Raw genomic sequence first — 16,461 nt, 5'->3', positions numbered from 1 at the left:
GCAGCATGGCTACTCCAGAGAGCACTGGGTGAAGGTAGAATACTGTAAGTCACCTTTGGGACAGACCTGTTGGCATCACTGCTCTGCCTCAGCCCTTTTTCCCTGCCTTGAGTGAAGAGGCAGCACATGGAGCACAGCAGGGACCTTCCTGATCCTGTGGTACCCACCCCATGGCCACAACAACGCTGTGGTGAGAACTGTTCAATACTAACTCCAGCAGCAGCATCTCTGTTGCTTTAGTCCTGATATGCTGGATTTTCCCAGAGTGAGGGGCTGGGGCAGCCTCTTCATGCCCACACCCTGGTGAGGAGGGACGCTGACCCTCAGCAGGGCAGTGATGGCAGCTGTCGAGTCCTCTCCTCCCGGTGTTTCTTGCCATGCTCTGGTGTGACAGGTTTCTCCTCAGGGAAGATGATGGTGGCATATTCAGTCTGCTCAACTGGCTGAGTCTTGGAGGGCACTGGGCTGTGCTGGTCCCGCTGAAACTCCAGCACACCATAGTCCACAGTGGATACAAACACCACGGGGGGCTTCTCTTCCTTCTGCAAGGTAACCCCATCGTGGTGGTTCAGCCTCCAGAGGTACCCACCATCCCCAGCACACACCCGTTCTTACAGCAAGTGCCAAAATCAGCTCTGAAGCATCATGGGAGAGTGAGAGTGATACGCAGCAGAAAGATGCACAGACCTGGGGCAGAACATGCACAGAGGAACCGCACCATGAGCCTTGGGGTCTCAGCTCTCTGCCTCTGCAGGCAGGCTGGACTCTGCCCGCCCGGCCATGGAAGGCAGGGCTGTGCTAGGAGCCCCTTTTTTCCACCTCTCCATTGGGCTCCAAGGTGGATGGTGTGCAGGAGAAGAGCCTAGGGCTGAGTTTGCTCAGCCCAGAAAGGAGAGAGTAAAGATCAACCTACTCACTGCCTTCAGCCACCTACTGAATGGGGTTGGAGAGAAAAAGGAAACAGATCCCTCCTACAGGTGCCTGCCTAAAGAGAGGAAAACAGGCACCAGCTGCAACAGAATAAATTTTAGCTTGATATATTGGAGGGTAACATCCTCCCATTCTCTACAGCAGCACAATCCACTGTCAAAGAGAAGCCTGCTTTGAAGAAGAATTGGATTAGAGAGTCACATCCTATCTTGGGTAGTTTTATTTTGATTTTGTGATGGGGCTATGCTGCTGCAGGTGCAGAAAAGCAATTGTAGCCGTGCAGAAAAGATCAAGCAGCAGCAGACAGAAGAAGTGAGATGCTAGTGAAGAGCTGATAAAGGAAGGCCCAGCACCCTCCTTGCCCCGGTGATGCCACAGTGCTCTCCTGCAGCACAAGCAGGGTGGCAGAGGCGGAAAACTCACCACTGGCATGTTTTCACTCGGTGGTTTCTGCACATCTGCAAAGTAACACACTTGGTTAGAGTGAGGAGTTTTGTGTGCCCCACCCAAGAGCACTGGACACCACAATCTTTTCACCACACACACTCCTTGTCCACAGGGCCTAATACCCTGAGCATTACAAGGACAAGTGAGACATCAGCCCAGAGTCTAGGGTTTAATCTGGGATTAGTGGAGTGCAGCAGAACTCTCTGTGAGTCCTTGGGTGCCTGTGGTGTGTCTGAGGTGATGCCCTGTGCTGCAGCAGGGTGAGGTGCTCCAAAGGCACCTGGGCAAGGTGCATGGGAGGGATTCAAGTGCACCACTAAGGCACAACACTAACGAGTGGTGTAGAGCTACAGCACATGGTCTGGGGGCTCTACAAAGGGCAAGCAGAGCTCAAAGCACCCCTCTCGTCCCAGTTTGGAGATATCTGTCCCCCAGGGGCATGCCACAGCTGGGTTTAGCACATTGAACCAGTCCATGTACCCCAGGCAGCTGCAGACACCTGGCTGACCCCAGGTCCCAAACTGGGTTTGTGTGGCCTCCAGGGGAAACATACCTCGTCTCCTGTATGTGAAGGTGAGGTAGCCGAAGATCAGCAGCACAATCACTCCAGCCAGCAGGAGGATGCCCAGGAGCATGGCCTTGATGTGCTCAGAGGGGCTGCCTTCCTCCATCTCCGGCTCGTCAGTAGCATTCACCTGGGGGGCTGCTGCAATGGGCATTCAAAAAAGGGGGAACAAAACAGCAAGTCAGGAGTATAACGTGGCCTCTACAGTCCTTGTGAAAGGCAGCAGGGGAACATAGGGCCGTCCTCAGAAAGGGCTCAGTGCCATGTAGGCTGTCATGGTCTCATTTGTCCTCCAGGGTGCAAAGGAGAAAGGACAGGGCAGGGCTGTGCTCTCCTGACCCATGTCAGGTCCTCTGCCAGCAGGTTACTGCCTGCCTTAACCCCTGGTGCTACAACAGGCTTGGGACCCATCCCCATCAGCTCAGCCCCCAGGCTGACCTGTGACTATCAGCTGGGCCCTCTTGCTCTCCATCACTTTATTGGGCTCATAGAAGGTGATCAGTCCACAGTAGTAGAAGCCTGAGTCATTCTGGTGGAGGTTCAGGATCTCAATCTCAAAGAAAGGAGTGTTGTTGATGAGCCGGTACTTCTCTGTCTCTGTCGTGGGCTTGTATCGGCTGATCTCAGCAGTTTTCTGGGCTTGGCTGTGGTTGGTCTCCTTGTACCAATTGAGGCTGTACTCTGAACCAGAGTCATTCTCCCTGGAGATATTGCAGTAGAAAGTGGCTTTGTCACCTTCAGGGCGAGTTAACACTGCTGGGGAGATGGTCACTGTTTGGGAGAGAGGATACAAGGAGCAGACATGGTTACAGCAGGCACAGGTCTCAGAAACAGCCATACCCTGTGTGGGAGCCAGGGATGCAAGCCCAGTTCACATCATCACTCTGGGACATGGGCAGGTACATCACTCCATGTCTCTGCCATTCCAAATGTATGCCTACTGGCTGGAGAGGGACTCTCAGAGGTAGCAACTGTACTGTGAAATGGTTTCAGCAGACCAAATTGTGCTCCGGGCTACCTAAAATTAGCACTGAACACCTGTACCAGGGAAAACAGACTTTGGGGGTTGTATTATTTTTAAATATATGCTGTATGTTCATGTCTGAGTCATCCTCTCTCCAGCTGAGGTTGACTCTGAAAGTGAGCAGGAGGACAGAGTCCCAGGCTGGGGCAGTGTCTGTGGTTCAGCCCATCACATGCCTGGCTGCCTGCTGGGATCCTCTGGCTCTTTCCACTACACAATGCTGGGAGTTCAGACCAGGCAGGGGCTGCCCCTGGCACAGTATTTGTCATCTCCAGCCTGAGACCACCTGACAGGGAAGAACAACCTGCAGCTTACAGTGCCATCCTTTTCCAGGGGCCTGTCCTCTCCCTGTGTGTGCGTGGGCAGCCAGGTCCCAGGGTTCCAGCTGGGCTTGCCAGGCTGCTCCCAACACAGAGTCCAGCCAGCCACAGGCACAGGCTCCTCTGCTTTAGCAGCAGCCCTGCTGCTTCACCTCATTTCCCTGCCCATTATCCGGGTGGGTTCATCCATCCTGCCTGGTGGGAATGCTGTGAATGTGGGCGAGGCACACAGTGTCCTGCTTCTGCCAGTCCCACACAGCAGAACAGCTGTTGTAATTATTTCTGTTCAGAACAATGAAAAGTGGGAAGAAGCATTTTTCACAAGGGTTACCCAACCAAGCTTCCCCTTTCAGAAATCACCACCGAAAGCAGCCCCAGGGCTCGCACGCAGAGTCAGAAAGTCCCTCCTGTCCCCCCAGCTCTGCCCTGAGGCCATTAGCACCATAACCTCAGCATCACCAACCAGAAAAGGAACCTGGAAATTCTGTGAATAAATACAAAACCAGATAGAAAACTGGGCTGAGAAATGAGGGTCGAGACCAAATAGGAGGTAGGAAGGAGAGAAGTGCCCCAATTCCCACAGGCGGCACTGGCTGTGGCAGTGTCCACACCAAGAGATGGGATTTCTGCCATGTTTTGGATTTCTTGTGTTTAACAGGAAATATTTGGCAGGTTCAGGGCTTTATTTCCTACTAGTGCCAACAATGAATGAAGAGTTCAGATGACTTCTGAAAGTGGATGTTGGGTTTACATGTTTTCCTGTATCTTCCCAGAGGTAACATCTGCTCCAAGGGACACCCAGCCTCTGCCCACCCTCAAGGCAAAAAGTACATGAATTCACCAAAGAAACAGCGGGCTGGAAGGAAAGGGCTTCATCAGCTTTATCAGAGCTCTCACTCACCCTGCCCAGACTCACACCTTCCCTTCAACCTCTCCTTCTGCCACAAAGTTCACCCAGAGCAAGGACCCTAGATCCCTCAGGATCAAGTCCAAACCAGGAGTTGCAGCCCAAGGGCACAGACTGAAGCCACAAGAGCTAGGAAAAAAAAAACCCACACCCCCCTGGCAAATCCATAAGCTCAACACCAAGTTCCAACCACCGTCACTGTGTCACAATACAGCTCTGGTGTCCTGTCCCCTTCTCCATCCTTTAATCCTATTTCTGCCCCAAGAATCCCCAAGTCCTTTGCTTCAGCTGCACATACCCAAAAGCTTTGAGGTTTCTGCCTTCTTGATGCCAGAGCTAGTTTTTAACTACAAAGCTCCCAGCCCTTAGACATCTTCCACCAGCATCAAACAACATGGCCATGCCAGCGAGCCCGCCACACTCCTGTACCTACCCTGGCGGCAGCAGGTCAGCATCGGCCCACAGCAGAGCAGGATGGCACAGAGGTCAACCAGGGCCACCTCCACGCTGCCCCACGACTTCTTAGAGGCCCCTGGAGCCATGCTGAGCCGCCGTGTCCCCTGCCCAGGCAGGCGGGAGGTGCTGTGCCGTGTGCGCTGTGCCGCTCCCGGCTCTCTCCGTGCTTCCTTCCCCGCAGAGGCAGCAGCTTGTTCTCTGTTGTACACAGCGAGGGCTGGGTGGAAATGAAACGTACCCATCTCTGCCCCAGAGGGAAACCCGGGCTGCCTCCCGCCCCCAGCTTCCTCCTCACAGAACCAGGGATCAGCTGAGCCAGACCTGGCCCCTTCCCCTCCCTGCGCGCTCCTGGCATGTGCCCATGCAGGTACCCAGCTGCCAAGCAGTTGGGGACAGCTTAACAGAACAGCTCTTCTGAGCCTGCACCCTTTTTGGGGAAAGCTTCCAGGGTTGGAGGAGGCAGGGACCACAAGGGACATGTCCTCAGCTCTGAGCCTGGCCCATAAGTAAAAGTCATCTTGGGTTCCCAGGCATCCACAGGTGCTCCCACTGGATGCCCAAGGCAGTGGGGTTGTGGGACATGTGGCATTGGGTGGACAGGGTCTGAAAACCATGGGACACCTATTGTAGGCTGCTTCCACCAGGATGGAATGGGATGGGAGATGAGGAGGGGGAGGAGGAAGAGTTTTGCCTCCTTAGGTGTTTTTCTTCTCAGATTTGACGAGAGCAAGGGCAGGTACCCAGGGTGCTGTTATTGGGGCAGAAAACTTCTGTAATTTTTTGCCATCCATGCTCCCCTCTCACTACACTGACTAATACTGGCATAGGAAATAACCAGCGGTGAAAGCACGCTCTTCCATTTCTCTAAAACACAGCCTCGGTGCCCCACAATTTTGAAAATGTCACGGGAAAATTAGTGACTGAAAATTAATAAGAAGGATGTGATTCTAATGATGACTTTGCTATTTTTCCAAGCTTCCACAAACAAGCTGTGGGGCTAGGGCTTGCTCACCTCTCACTTTCAAACATGTCCCTGGCAGGCGAGTGGGCTGGGGCAGCCACCCCTAATTTCATAGAATCATGAAATCATAGAATCATTAAAATTGGAAAAGACCTCTAGGACCATCAGGTTCAGCCAAAAACACCATACCATAAGGATGGCCAAGGAGGGGGTTCTGAGCTGGGACAGACAGGGCTCACCCTGGGAAGGTGGCTCAGTCCAGCCTGTCTTGGTCCTCTTTTCCAGTCTCCTCCTGACATTTGCAGCAACACTCCTTTCTCATGGACTGCTGGCACTACTTGAGCTGCAGAGCCAGGCTGGGTGCTGTGACCACCTTGTCACCTCTCTATGCCATCTGGCCAGAGCCCACCATGCTGCCTAGGTGGGTGGCAAAAGGAAGTGCTCTCCATCATGTACAAGGGTGCACGTGGGTTTTGACTTGGACATCACCTGTTCCTTCAAAATTTCCTAGATTCCCACTAAAAAAAAACCCTGACTAAACTAAACTAAACTGAACTGAACTCCAGGAAAAAAGGAAATTGACAGCAAGGACTTTTCCACCTTGAGGCTTTATGTCCCCAAATAGTGACACCAGGCACGTGAGCCAGGTGTGGGGAGGCTCGTTTGGCACTTGCCACATGTTTTGGTTTCTAGAGGTGGAAGATGTGATGGGTATCACCACCAACATCACAACTCAGCAAGCCAGGGGGATAGGCAGGAAAAACTGGCTCATCCTCCCCACCTCGTGTGGCAGCAGCGGAGCTGATTAGAATCATAGCACAAATTGCTCAAACTTTCCAATGCACACTTGGTATAACACAATGAACAATAGGTATAACTGGTACCCAGGGTGGGGAGGCTGCCGTGTCCATGAGAAACTAACAATGGCAAGATGTCTTTTCTCTGAAACAAAAACCCAACCCATGGTGATGAAAAGAATAAAAGAAAAGATCAAGCTGCTAGGAAGCTGCTGTGGAGGAAAGTGAAGTGAGCAGCAGTCTCAGGTGTCAGCATTGCAGAGGAGCACAGCCCCAGCCCCACAGCAGCCCTGGGGCTTCAGGCAGCCTTTGAACCCTGCCTGCAGCCGGCCAGACCAGAACAGCTCACCCTGGCTCCTCCAAGTTCTCCAGCATGAAGGAAAACAGCCTGGCTCCAACCATGATGCAGCTCCCTGCTCGTGCTGGTAAATCTGCTCCAGCCCAGTGGGATAGATGGTACACCTTGGAGTTTGCTGACAAGCTCATAAAAAGGTCCTTTGGTGCTTAAAAAAATATAAATTCTTTCTGTGAGTTGGAGCATGGCAAATTGCATAGGACAGTCCTTTTCTATTTGTCCACCAAAAGATGAAAATTAAGTCTAAAAAGTAAGGACAAGCAGAAATAAGTGAGAAGACAGTTATTTAAAACTAAGAAACAGCAACTGCAGCAAGCACATGTCACACCAGTTCATTGGAGCACAAATGTCATAGTTTTTCTCCAGCCAGAAGCTGGTGAGTTCCATCTGAGACCCAGAGGAGGACCTGGTCTTCTGCAGCCATCGCTGTTGGGGCACACAGCTGTCACCTGAGCACTCACCTCAGAGGGTAGAGTCAAAATGTTTAGAGGGTAGAGCCCCAAAATGTTTAAAAGCATCTGGGTTATTTAAGGAGCACTGAAAAACTGGAAGAAAAAGAAAGTTGTGATCAAACATCTCTGATGGAGCTGACTGAAGCCAAGAGGTGCATGACCTTGAAGTCCAGGGAAACCATAGCTTCCCAGGTGAAAGAGGAAACACAAACTACCACAAAAAGGTGCCGAGGAAGAGAAGCCCACACGTTCCAAAGATCCTTCCCCCAACGGTTTAACTGAATTCACATCTGTGGCTCTGACCCAGGCGGGAGCCGAGTGGCTGGGGTGAGAGGAGGAAACGGTTGATAGTGTTTGCAAATAAATACAGAATCATGAGGTCTTTCAGATACTTATCAGAAATTATGAAATTTGCATGAGCAGCAACATCTGACCCTGTGGGGACAGGCAGCGTGCTGTGGTTGTGAGTAAGCAGCGGTAAGCAGTGAGTAAGTACAGGGATGGAACAGAGACACAAAACTGTTCCTTTAACAAGCAGAAACCTGCAGGGCCTGGGCAGAGCACTGGTAACTGTGATGGGAAGGTGCCACATGGGTATGGCAAAGGATCAATGTCACCTCCAGCATGGCAGTGAGTGTTCCTGCTGGCGGGCAGAGCTGACACCCAGCCCAGTGGTACTAAGGATTCTGCCAGTCCATCTCTAGCAAGAGGTGCTGGCAAAGTCTGTGGAAATTAGGAGCTGCTGCTGCTCAGGGTCTCAGCAATCCATCCATGCTCAGAGGAGGCTGGGGCAGGATCTGGCACCAGTTGGGATATGCCTGTGCAACCCAAGCAAAACTCTGGCAGTTTTTCCTCCTGGAGCAACCTCACACCTCCTGTACCCGAGGGGCACCTCCAGGCACACCTAGCCCTGTCACAGCTCATGGCCCCCTCCAGCCTCTCATCTGTGTCAGCAGCATCACTCCACAGCAGCACTGGCTGTGCCCTCACAGTGTTTCCATTCGGAGCTGGGTGAGGCACACAGGGACCTTTCTCAGCCGTGTCATCCGCTGCACGTGGGAAGCACAATTGATCGCAGAGATCGCTGCTTCGAGATAACCTGCAGAGGAAACAGAATGTCAGCTTCTCAGCAGGGGCTGCAGCACATGCCGCCTTCCCTGTGACACACAGCTGCTATGGGCAGGGAAAAGGGCACAAGGATTCCGGGGAGCAAGAATTTTAGGCCTTTATGGAGGATTTAAGAAGTTGCTGGAGGAAAGGAGCAAGGCTGGGATCTCCTCCCTGATGTCTGGGACGTGTTGTACAGAGGCAGGAAGGGAGCCCTTCAAGCCCTTGGCAAGGCTCAGCGCAGGGGCTGTGGCTGCTGGCTGGTTTGGGACAGAAGGGGTCACCAGGGAAGCACCCAGTGAGGCCAGGATGTCTTACCCCACTCTCTCCCCATCATACCTCCAGCCACAGCCCAGGCAGCAACTTCTTCAAACCCTTTACTTACAGAATCACAGAATGAATCAGGCTGGGGAAGACCTCTGAGATCGTCACATCCAGCCTATGACTCAACACCACCATGACAACTACAGCCTGGCATTAAGTGTCACATCCAGTCTTTCCTTAAACACCTCCAGGGACAGTGACTCCACCACCTCCCTAGGCTGTCCATTCCAACATTAATCACCCTCTCTACGATGAAGAAATTCCTTCTAATGTCCAACCTAAACCTCCCTGGGAATAGCTGTGCCATCTCACCCTGTTGCTGGTTGTTTGGGAGAAGGGGCTGACCCTCGCCTGGCTGCACCCTCCTTTCAGGGAATTGTAGGGAGGGATAAAGTCCCTCCTGAGCCTCCTTTTCTCCAGACTAAACACTCTCAGCTCCCTCAGCTGCCCCTCACAGGATTTGTGCTCCAGACCCTTCCCCAGCTCCACCGCCCTTCTCTGGACTTGCTCCAGCACCTCAGCATCTTCTACAAGCCATTTCAAAATTTTACAATTATTACATTTATTAAAATAGCCTGCAATTATTTAACACTTATTTACCAACTACTTCATTTAACAAAAAAACCCCAAAAACTTAACTTTTCTTTTCTTTCTTTCTTTCTTTCTTTCTTTCTTTCTTTCTTTCTTTCTTTCTTTCTTTCTTTCTTTCTTTCTTTCTTTCTTTCTTTCTTTCTTTCTTTCTTTCTTTCTTTCTTTCTTTCTTTCTTTCTTTCTTTCTTTCTTTCTTTCTTTCTTTCTTTCTTTCTTTCTTTCTTTCTTTCTTTCTTTCTTTCTTTCTTTCTTTCTTTCTTTCTTTCTTTCTTTCTTTCTTTCTTTCTTTCTTTCTTTTCTTTTTTTTTCTTTTCTTTTTCTCCTTTTCCTTTTCCTTTTCCTTTTCCTTTTCCTTTTCCTTTTCCTTTTCCTTTTCCTTTTCCTTTTCCTTTTCCTTTTCCTTTTTCCTTTCCCAATACAAATGATACCCCACGCTGCAGGTACACGCACACAGCCCAGCCCCGCAGCCCCGCAGCCGTGCCCGGGCGGCGCCGCGCGGGGCGGGCGGCGGAAGCGGCGGCAGCGGCGGAAGCGCCGCGGTTGTCCCGGTAACCAACGCCGGGGCCTGCGGGGCCATGGGCGAGCTGGGCCCGGACGAGGGGGCCGAGGGCGCCGAGGGGGCCGAGAACACGTACAGCCTGCGGCCCGACCTCCAGCACCGGTGAGGCCGCCGGGGAAAGAGGGGCCAGCACGATGGGGAGCTTTGGACTGGGGCGGGTGGGCCCCAGGGGAATGTGGAGCTGCGGTGGGAATGGCGGGAGGGCGTCCCTGGGCGTGAGGCGGTGCGGGTGTGGGGAACGGGGAGCCCCGAGGGCTTGGCGGGCACCGGGCTCCCACACCAGCTCTACACCCACTGGAGTGGGGGTGCTGCTCGAGGGGCAACGTCCAGTGCGGCTGGTTTCACCCCTGCCGATAGGTGTTTGGCTTTTGGCAATATCTCCGTTTTAGTGGAGCTTTTTTTTCATCTATAATTTTTCTCTAATACATGAAAGCTATATTTTCCGAGGAGTGGCACTGTGTGTGTTTCTACACATTGTGTGCAAACTTTCCCACTTCTTTTTACTTTGTTTTTTTTTTTTTTGTTTTTTTTGTTTTTTTTTTTACTTTTTGTTGCCATGATAGATTTAAGTCCTCCACAGTAAAAGAATGCATCCGTGCGATACTGAAGGAGAGGCTGGCCGATGTACAGTACAAACCAGAAGAAATGGCTGAACTTACAAAGTCGTTATCAGACACAATAAAAGACAGACTGAAAGGTAAGGAGGTCTGCTGGGGCTGTAATTTCTTTTCTTGCCATGTCCTCTCCATTTTGACAAGATCTCGCTTTCTTCTTGAAATGTATTCTTTCCCCGTTGACTGACTCGAGTCTGCTGGTATGAAGCAGTCTGTCCTATATATATGCATTCTTTGCCTGCAGAACTGGAGATCTAATTCAAGCAGACAAGATTTGTTTTCGTATAACTTGGCAGGTGTGTGATGTCAGACTTGGAGGGTCTGCAGGGGAAAAGAAGCTACATTAGAGAGAAGAAAGAAGTGATGTTTCACTGCCTTTTGATTCCATAAACAGAACCATTCCTGCTCTTTTTCTGCTGTGAGTTAGATCAGAGCTGGAATAGCAGTGGAGATCAGAACAAGGCTCAGGGGGCACAGGGAAGGTGGGAGGGAGGAGCAGTCAGCCAAGGAGGGGTGTGACTACAGCCTCACAGCTCTGGAAAAAGGTTGTGCTGCTGCACAGGATGCCCTCCAGCATTTTCGAGTTCAAGAAGAAAAGTGCAGGCACCACCAGGTGTTTCCTGAGTTTTGTGCCGGAATAAATATATGGATGTGTGTGCTGGCATGGACACTTTTGTCCCGTTCTTCCTGGGGACACGCTGGTGCTCCACCTGCTGGGCTGGCCTGCCGTGGTGGCAGGAGCCGTGCATTTGTGCTTCTCCCAGAAGCTTCACATCTGCTTCAGAGCCAGCAGCAGCAGCAGCAGCTGTACTCCCTGCACGCTGAGCTCCTCTGCACGGGGCTTGGCTTCAGTCATGTGCAACCACAGTGGCAGCAGCCTGAAGCTAGGCTGGCCCGGGGTGGCCACTTTTATCAGCTGGCATCTCTGATAAGCATTGACTGTTGGATGTTAGCAGAGCCAGCATGCTGCATTCAGTCCTCCAGTGGAAACGGTGCTGGAGTCGTCCCGGGACACTGCTTTGTTGAAGACAGGCATTGGGATCTATATTTGATTTCAAACATGCCTGTTCTGATTTGGCTTATGGAACATTGCCATGGCCTGATTAGATCTAGCCTGTGCCCCAGAGGTACTTTTTACTGTTGTGAAACAATAGCACATCTCTGAAGGCACAAAAATAACACAGCTATTATGTGGCCTTTTATACCACTCGGGAGCAAAGGAAACACCTGTGTGGCAGAAGAATCTCACAATACCTTTGCATCAAACAGTTTTAAAATAAGGCAGTTTTTTTCAAATTGCATTTTGTCCGCCAGCAGCCTTATTTATGTTCTTTCCATGTGGCCAGTTCTTGAAAGTTGTCAAAGCAGAATGCTGACCCACAGTGTATCTGCTCAGGGGTGTCCAGTGCCTTAAGATGCAGCTTCTGATGGATGCCAACTACTCTGTTCACCCTTCAACTCCAGCAAAACCATGGTACTCCATACTAGGAAAATGAAGCTTTGCAAGGCAGTCTGTCCACTTGGCTGCTTGCATAGGCTTGTACAGCCACTTGCTTTGTAGCCAGAAATCTTTAGCTTTCAGGGTCGTGTCTTGGGCTCATATATTTAAAAAGTTATTGCTCTCACTATTATTTTTTTCTCTCTCCAGAGGAGGGATTTGACAGGTACAAGATGGTGGTGCAGGTTGTCATTGGAGAGCAGAGAGGAGAAGGAGTGAAGTAAGTTTTGCATCTTCTAATTGTATTTCTAGCATGTTTTCTGGGTTTAGGTGTAGTTTTTTCCTTTGGAAGCTGCTTCCAATTTCCCTTGCTACAAAGATCTGTCTGCAGATGATAAAGTATAAATCACTTTCTTTTCTCTTTTAGTGGCAACTTGAGTGCTTAGGTTGTGACTGGTTGAATTAGCCAGTGATAATTGGCTCTATAGTGGTTCTTAGCAAGCTGAAATGCTGAAAATCATTTTTGAGGAGTGTGGTAGAAGCCTTTTGTGTTGTATTCATGATGAATTAGGGTACACCCCCATCCATTCCTAAGGCCCTGCTGGAGCACAAAAGCCATAGTAACTCACTTCTGTCTAAAGCCAGAAAGCTTCCATAAGCACTTCATTTACATTTTTCAGAAGTTTCAGTTTCTATAATCCTGCTGCAATACTGCCATGGGAACCAAGCCTAGATTCCCATGTGGGTGCTGAGCACTTGCAGTCAGCTCCAGATGCCTGCAGTCAGATGAAAGAATTCCTCTTGGCTGCAATAGTGGGCTGTAGCTTTCCATTACTCATGGGTAGGGATAAAACAAAAGGGAACAGCTCACAAGGTTTATGTGCTTTATCTGCTGGGCTTATCTTTATTATTGTGCCTGATACTCCAGCAGAAAATAAGTGCAGCAGAGCCGTAATCAGAGCTGCTGCCTCCCTGTTCTGGAGGTCAGAGAGGAATATCTGTACCTGCTGTTCTGGCTTTTGTCAGGAATGTCTGTCTGCAGGCAGGCTGCTCCACAAGCTCTGTGCCAGGGTGAACAGTTCAGTGTTCAGGTGGTCTGATCAGAAATGTGAAGTCCAGCCACACAGGCTGACAGAGCAGTTGGGGAAATTTTCCAGTTTGTAACAGACAGGAAGCAAGATTGAAACACAATCACTGACATCCTTAATGCAAAATACACCTTAGTGCAGTCACTCATACATGATGGGACTGTGCCCCTAAAGGAATCCTGTCAGCTGAGGCTCACTGGGGCAGGCAGGGAGTGGGAGCCTTGAAGCAGAGACAAGGGAATGTCAGTGTCACTAGACAAGGCAGCAGCAAGATCTCCCATGCAATATCCTGTTATGGTGTGGTTGTTTGTGCTCAGGATAGGGCTTGGGTGTAGAAGTCCATCAGGATAGTCAGGGAGCAGAGGGTACAGATATGAAAAGACTTGAAGAGGTCGTGGTCTTGTAGCATGGCATCTGCCAAGGAATACGATAGCTCCCTATAAATAAATTGGGAGTATGTGCCATGAGGGTGCAGGAGGTGAAGGACAAGAACAAATAAGCTAAATTAGCCACTGATATGCATCAGCCAGAAGTCAAAGATTCTTAAGCACCACAGCAATGAGATTTCAAGTCCTGCTGCACAGTGGAAGTGGCAAGGTTGAGAGCTGATGAGTTTGAAGGTGGAGCACATACAGAGGGGATTACAGATGTGGTAGAATTCAGCAGTAGAAAACCAGGCTTGGCATTCAGGAGCATACTTCCCAATCCCATTACCTTTAAAGCAAGCTCAGTTTTGTTTTCAAGGGAAGTATCTGTGATCACTTAGGTCAATACACATGAACTCTGGGTAATGTCCCTGTCTGGCTCCTTTGTCTAGCATGGCTGCACGATGTTTCTGGGACGCTGACACTGACAGCTGTGCTCACGACGTGTTCATGAACGTAAGTATGGGCTGGATTCTCATGGCAAGTGCAAGGCTACTTGCTTTTGTATGAGAGGCAGAGTGACCTTAAATACGAAGCAGAAAAGAAACAACTGCTAGAAGGAAGGAATCAAGATTCTTGAAACAGCCTGATTTACATGCTTGTTCACAAAACATACTTAACTTTAACAGCCAACATAGTTAAAGTTCTCCCCTGAGTAGGTGACACAGTACAGTACAAAAGTCATTGTAGTCACACCATTTACTGGTGGGGAGAGAAAGCACAAGAAATTAAGAATTTTCTTACATACTTTGCTGAACTGCAGTCGTGGAGCATGGCTGAAATCCAGGACTGTGCCAAAGTCAAGGTTTTACTTTATTATTATTTTATTTTAAACTGACACCTAGATACCTGTGGGTGTGTGGATGGAGGAAATTGAGGCAATTCTGGCATTCACATGCACTCACCTGGGTTACACCACAAGTGAGGTGAATAAGAAACTTAAATAAAAGACAGAAAATTGCTATATATTACCATACAGTTATGATCTGGTCTAAATGTTCCCCGATGTTTGCCTGTTCCACTAGACTAGCAAAAAGCTTGCCTTGACTAACACAGAGCTTTTCTCTGTTTTCCCCAGGACAGTCTGTTTTGTGTGGTGGCTGCATTTGGCTGCTTCTACTACTGATGGTGACAAACATTGCACAGAAGGATGGACATTGGGGAGAATGCTTTGGAGTATTTTTTATTTAAGTGTACAAAAGCATCATACTCTTCCTTGAGTACATAACACAATTAACTGCTCTACAAAGCACGTCCTACACCTGTGCTACACACTACAACATTCCCTCTTCCTTGTGGATATTTATATAGCTTTAAGCACAATATTAATATTACTATTATTATTATTATGTCCTTTATTTAAATGGCCCTTTGTTTTTGATATAGTGTTGGTTTTGTCCTAAAAGTGTATTGCCAATAGCCATTGCTTCTAAGGCAAACTCAACTTTTGTCTCGAAAGGGTTCTGTTACTTTTATTTTTTATGAAATTAATGCAATATTTATAAGAAAAAAAATAATAAATCTATGTATTTAATATTTCTTCTCTTGTGGTATTTTCTTCCACTCTACAAGATGCACTATCCTGGATAGCTTGTCTGCATTTCTCAGGTGAGCATTTTGACAATTCTTTGTAAATTAATCCACAAAGCTGATCTCTGATTCTGGTTATCCAGATTTGTTCCTATGACTCCTACAACAATTGGGCTATGAATCTCAGCTGTATCACATGAGATGGTATTAATTGATGGAAAGTCGAGGTATTTAGGACATTAGGTCAGGCCAGCAGCCCACACACCCCGTGACTGCCAGAACTCCTCCCTGCAGTAAGTGCTCCTTGGTTTGGTGCAATTTGGCACCCCTGGATGCTGTGAGTGATCACTGCTCTTCAGGCTCTTCAGCAGATACTGCAGTGATTTCCCAATCTCTCTATAATCGTTTTGGAATATGAGGGTGGATGTTTGGAGACCAGCTTTGCTAGGACTCCAGCCTCAGAAAGGCTGCAGTAGATCTGCAGAAGAATGCTAAATCTTCTCGTCTCCCCAAAAGTTGGAAGACCAAGTGGGTTGCTGAGACAGTGGGTGCCAAGAGAGTACATCTTAGTGTGCCCATTGGAAGATGGGATGCTCTGTGGTGATGCCTGTACTCTCTCTGCTGACAGGGCAAGCACAGCTGAACCATTCCAGTGGGATGAACAGCATTCAGAGTGCCAAAGTGGGGTGAGGTGAGCTCTGAATCCCACCCTCACCAACTGTTACAGCAGAACACACCCTCCCCATGCAGCTCTTGGAAGCCGGGGATGTAAAAAATAACAACGCATCTTCTGGAATCCTTTCAGTGTGCTGGAGGCAGCACACTGCTGCTTCTCTATTGTATTAGTTTGAAATATTTTGGTTATGAGTCTTCCTCTCCTTTTCCTCTGGTGGGAAATGAAGGGTAGATTCACTGACTGCTTCGTTGCTGTCTGTGGCTGTCACCCACTAACGGACCTGCAGAGAGATGTGACAGTGATGCTCTGTTTCTGCACAACCTGGGAGCGTGACTTTTGGGGAACAGCAAAACCCTCCACACAACATTTTCCAGGAGCTGGTACATATGACCTCAGACTCGTTTTGAAGCTTTTATAAAGCCATGGCTGTTCAATCAGAATGTTTAACCTTGCACTTGCTCCATTTTGGAGGTGTTTAATGGCTTCTTCACAAAGATGTTTACAACGCAGGTGAGCAGATTTCAGTCTGTAATCGCTCAGCCTCACCACCCTTGGCTGTGGTGAGGAACAAGTAAGGGATGGTGTATTTCCCCTGGAGAGAGATTGAGCCACTGCTGAAGCACTGCACACCGGTGTGGGCAAGCAGGGCAGCTCCCTCCTTCAAGAGCCTCCGGAATTTACACCAGATACATCCATACACTGGATGAACGGAGAAAAGACTTCATCAGTCTCCCCTCCTCACGATGGGAAGCAGAGGGGCAGGTACTGATCTCTTCTCTGTGGTGACCAGTGACGCGACCAAAGGGAATGGCCTGAAGCTGTGTGCTGGGGTTTAGGTTGGGTATCAGGAAAAGGTTCTGCCCACAGTGGCTGGGCACTGACCAGCCTCCCCAGG

At 49.5% G+C, this 16,461-nt stretch overlaps 2 protein-coding genes across 2 annotated transcripts; one reads left to right on the top strand and one right to left on the bottom strand.

Moving 5' to 3' along the window:
- Window positions 1-323: 323 nt before the first annotated feature.
- On the bottom strand, window positions 324-4,735 carry LOC131087693 (programmed cell death protein 1-like). Its single transcript, XM_058031516.1, has 5 exons — window positions 4,627-4,735; window positions 2,381-2,713; window positions 1,931-2,083; window positions 1,354-1,388; window positions 324-539 (listed from the first exon to the last, which is right to left on the bottom strand). Exons 1-5 carry the CDS (start codon window positions 4,733-4,735, stop codon window positions 324-326), a joined length of 846 nt encoding a protein of 281 aa, XP_057887499.1.
- Window positions 4,736-9,756: 5,021 nt separating this feature from the next.
- Window positions 9,757-14,898, top strand: DYNLT2B (dynein light chain Tctex-type 2B). Its single transcript, XM_058031197.1, has 5 exons — window positions 9,757-9,897; window positions 10,359-10,492; window positions 12,058-12,127; window positions 13,753-13,816; window positions 14,439-14,898. Exons 1-5 carry the CDS (start codon window positions 9,812-9,814, stop codon window positions 14,484-14,486), a joined length of 402 nt encoding a protein of 133 aa, XP_057887180.1. The 5' UTR covers window positions 9,757-9,811; the 3' UTR covers window positions 14,487-14,898.
- Window positions 14,899-16,461: the final 1,563 nt, after the last annotated feature.

This window comes from Melospiza georgiana, chromosome 10, assembly GCF_028018845.1.
Source record: "Melospiza georgiana isolate bMelGeo1 chromosome 10, bMelGeo1.pri, whole genome shotgun sequence".
Taxonomy (NCBI): domain Eukaryota; kingdom Metazoa; phylum Chordata; class Aves; order Passeriformes; family Passerellidae; genus Melospiza; species Melospiza georgiana.
The sequence above is the reverse complement of the archived record's forward strand: the minus strand, read 5'-3'. Positions and strand labels throughout refer to the sequence as shown.

Bases quoted from the DNA above. Each gene is read 5' to 3' on its own strand.
- DYNLT2B (XM_058031197.1), top strand. From the start codon at position 9,812: ATGGGCGAGCTGGGCCCGGACGAGGGGGCCGAGGGCGCCGAGGGGGCC. The intron at 10,493-12,057 runs GTAAGGAGGTCT...TTCTCTCTCCAG, and splicing joins AATAAAAGACAGACTGAAAG to AGGAGGGATTTGACAGGTAC. The intron at 12,128-13,752 runs GTAAGTTTTGCA...TCCTTTGTCTAG, and splicing joins CAGAGAGGAGAAGGAGTGAA to CATGGCTGCACGATGTTTCT.
- LOC131087693 (XM_058031516.1), bottom strand. From the start codon at position 4,735: ATGGCTCCAGGGGCCTCTAAGAAGTCGTGGGGCAGCGTGGAGGTGGCC. The intron at 2,714-4,626 runs GTAGGTACAGGA...TCTCCCAAACAG, and splicing joins GCTGACCTGCTGCCGCCAGG to TGACCATCTCCCCAGCAGTG. The intron at 1,389-1,930 runs GTATGTTTCCCC...GTTACTTTGCAG, and splicing joins CTTCACATACAGGAGACGAG to ATGTGCAGAAACCACCGAGT.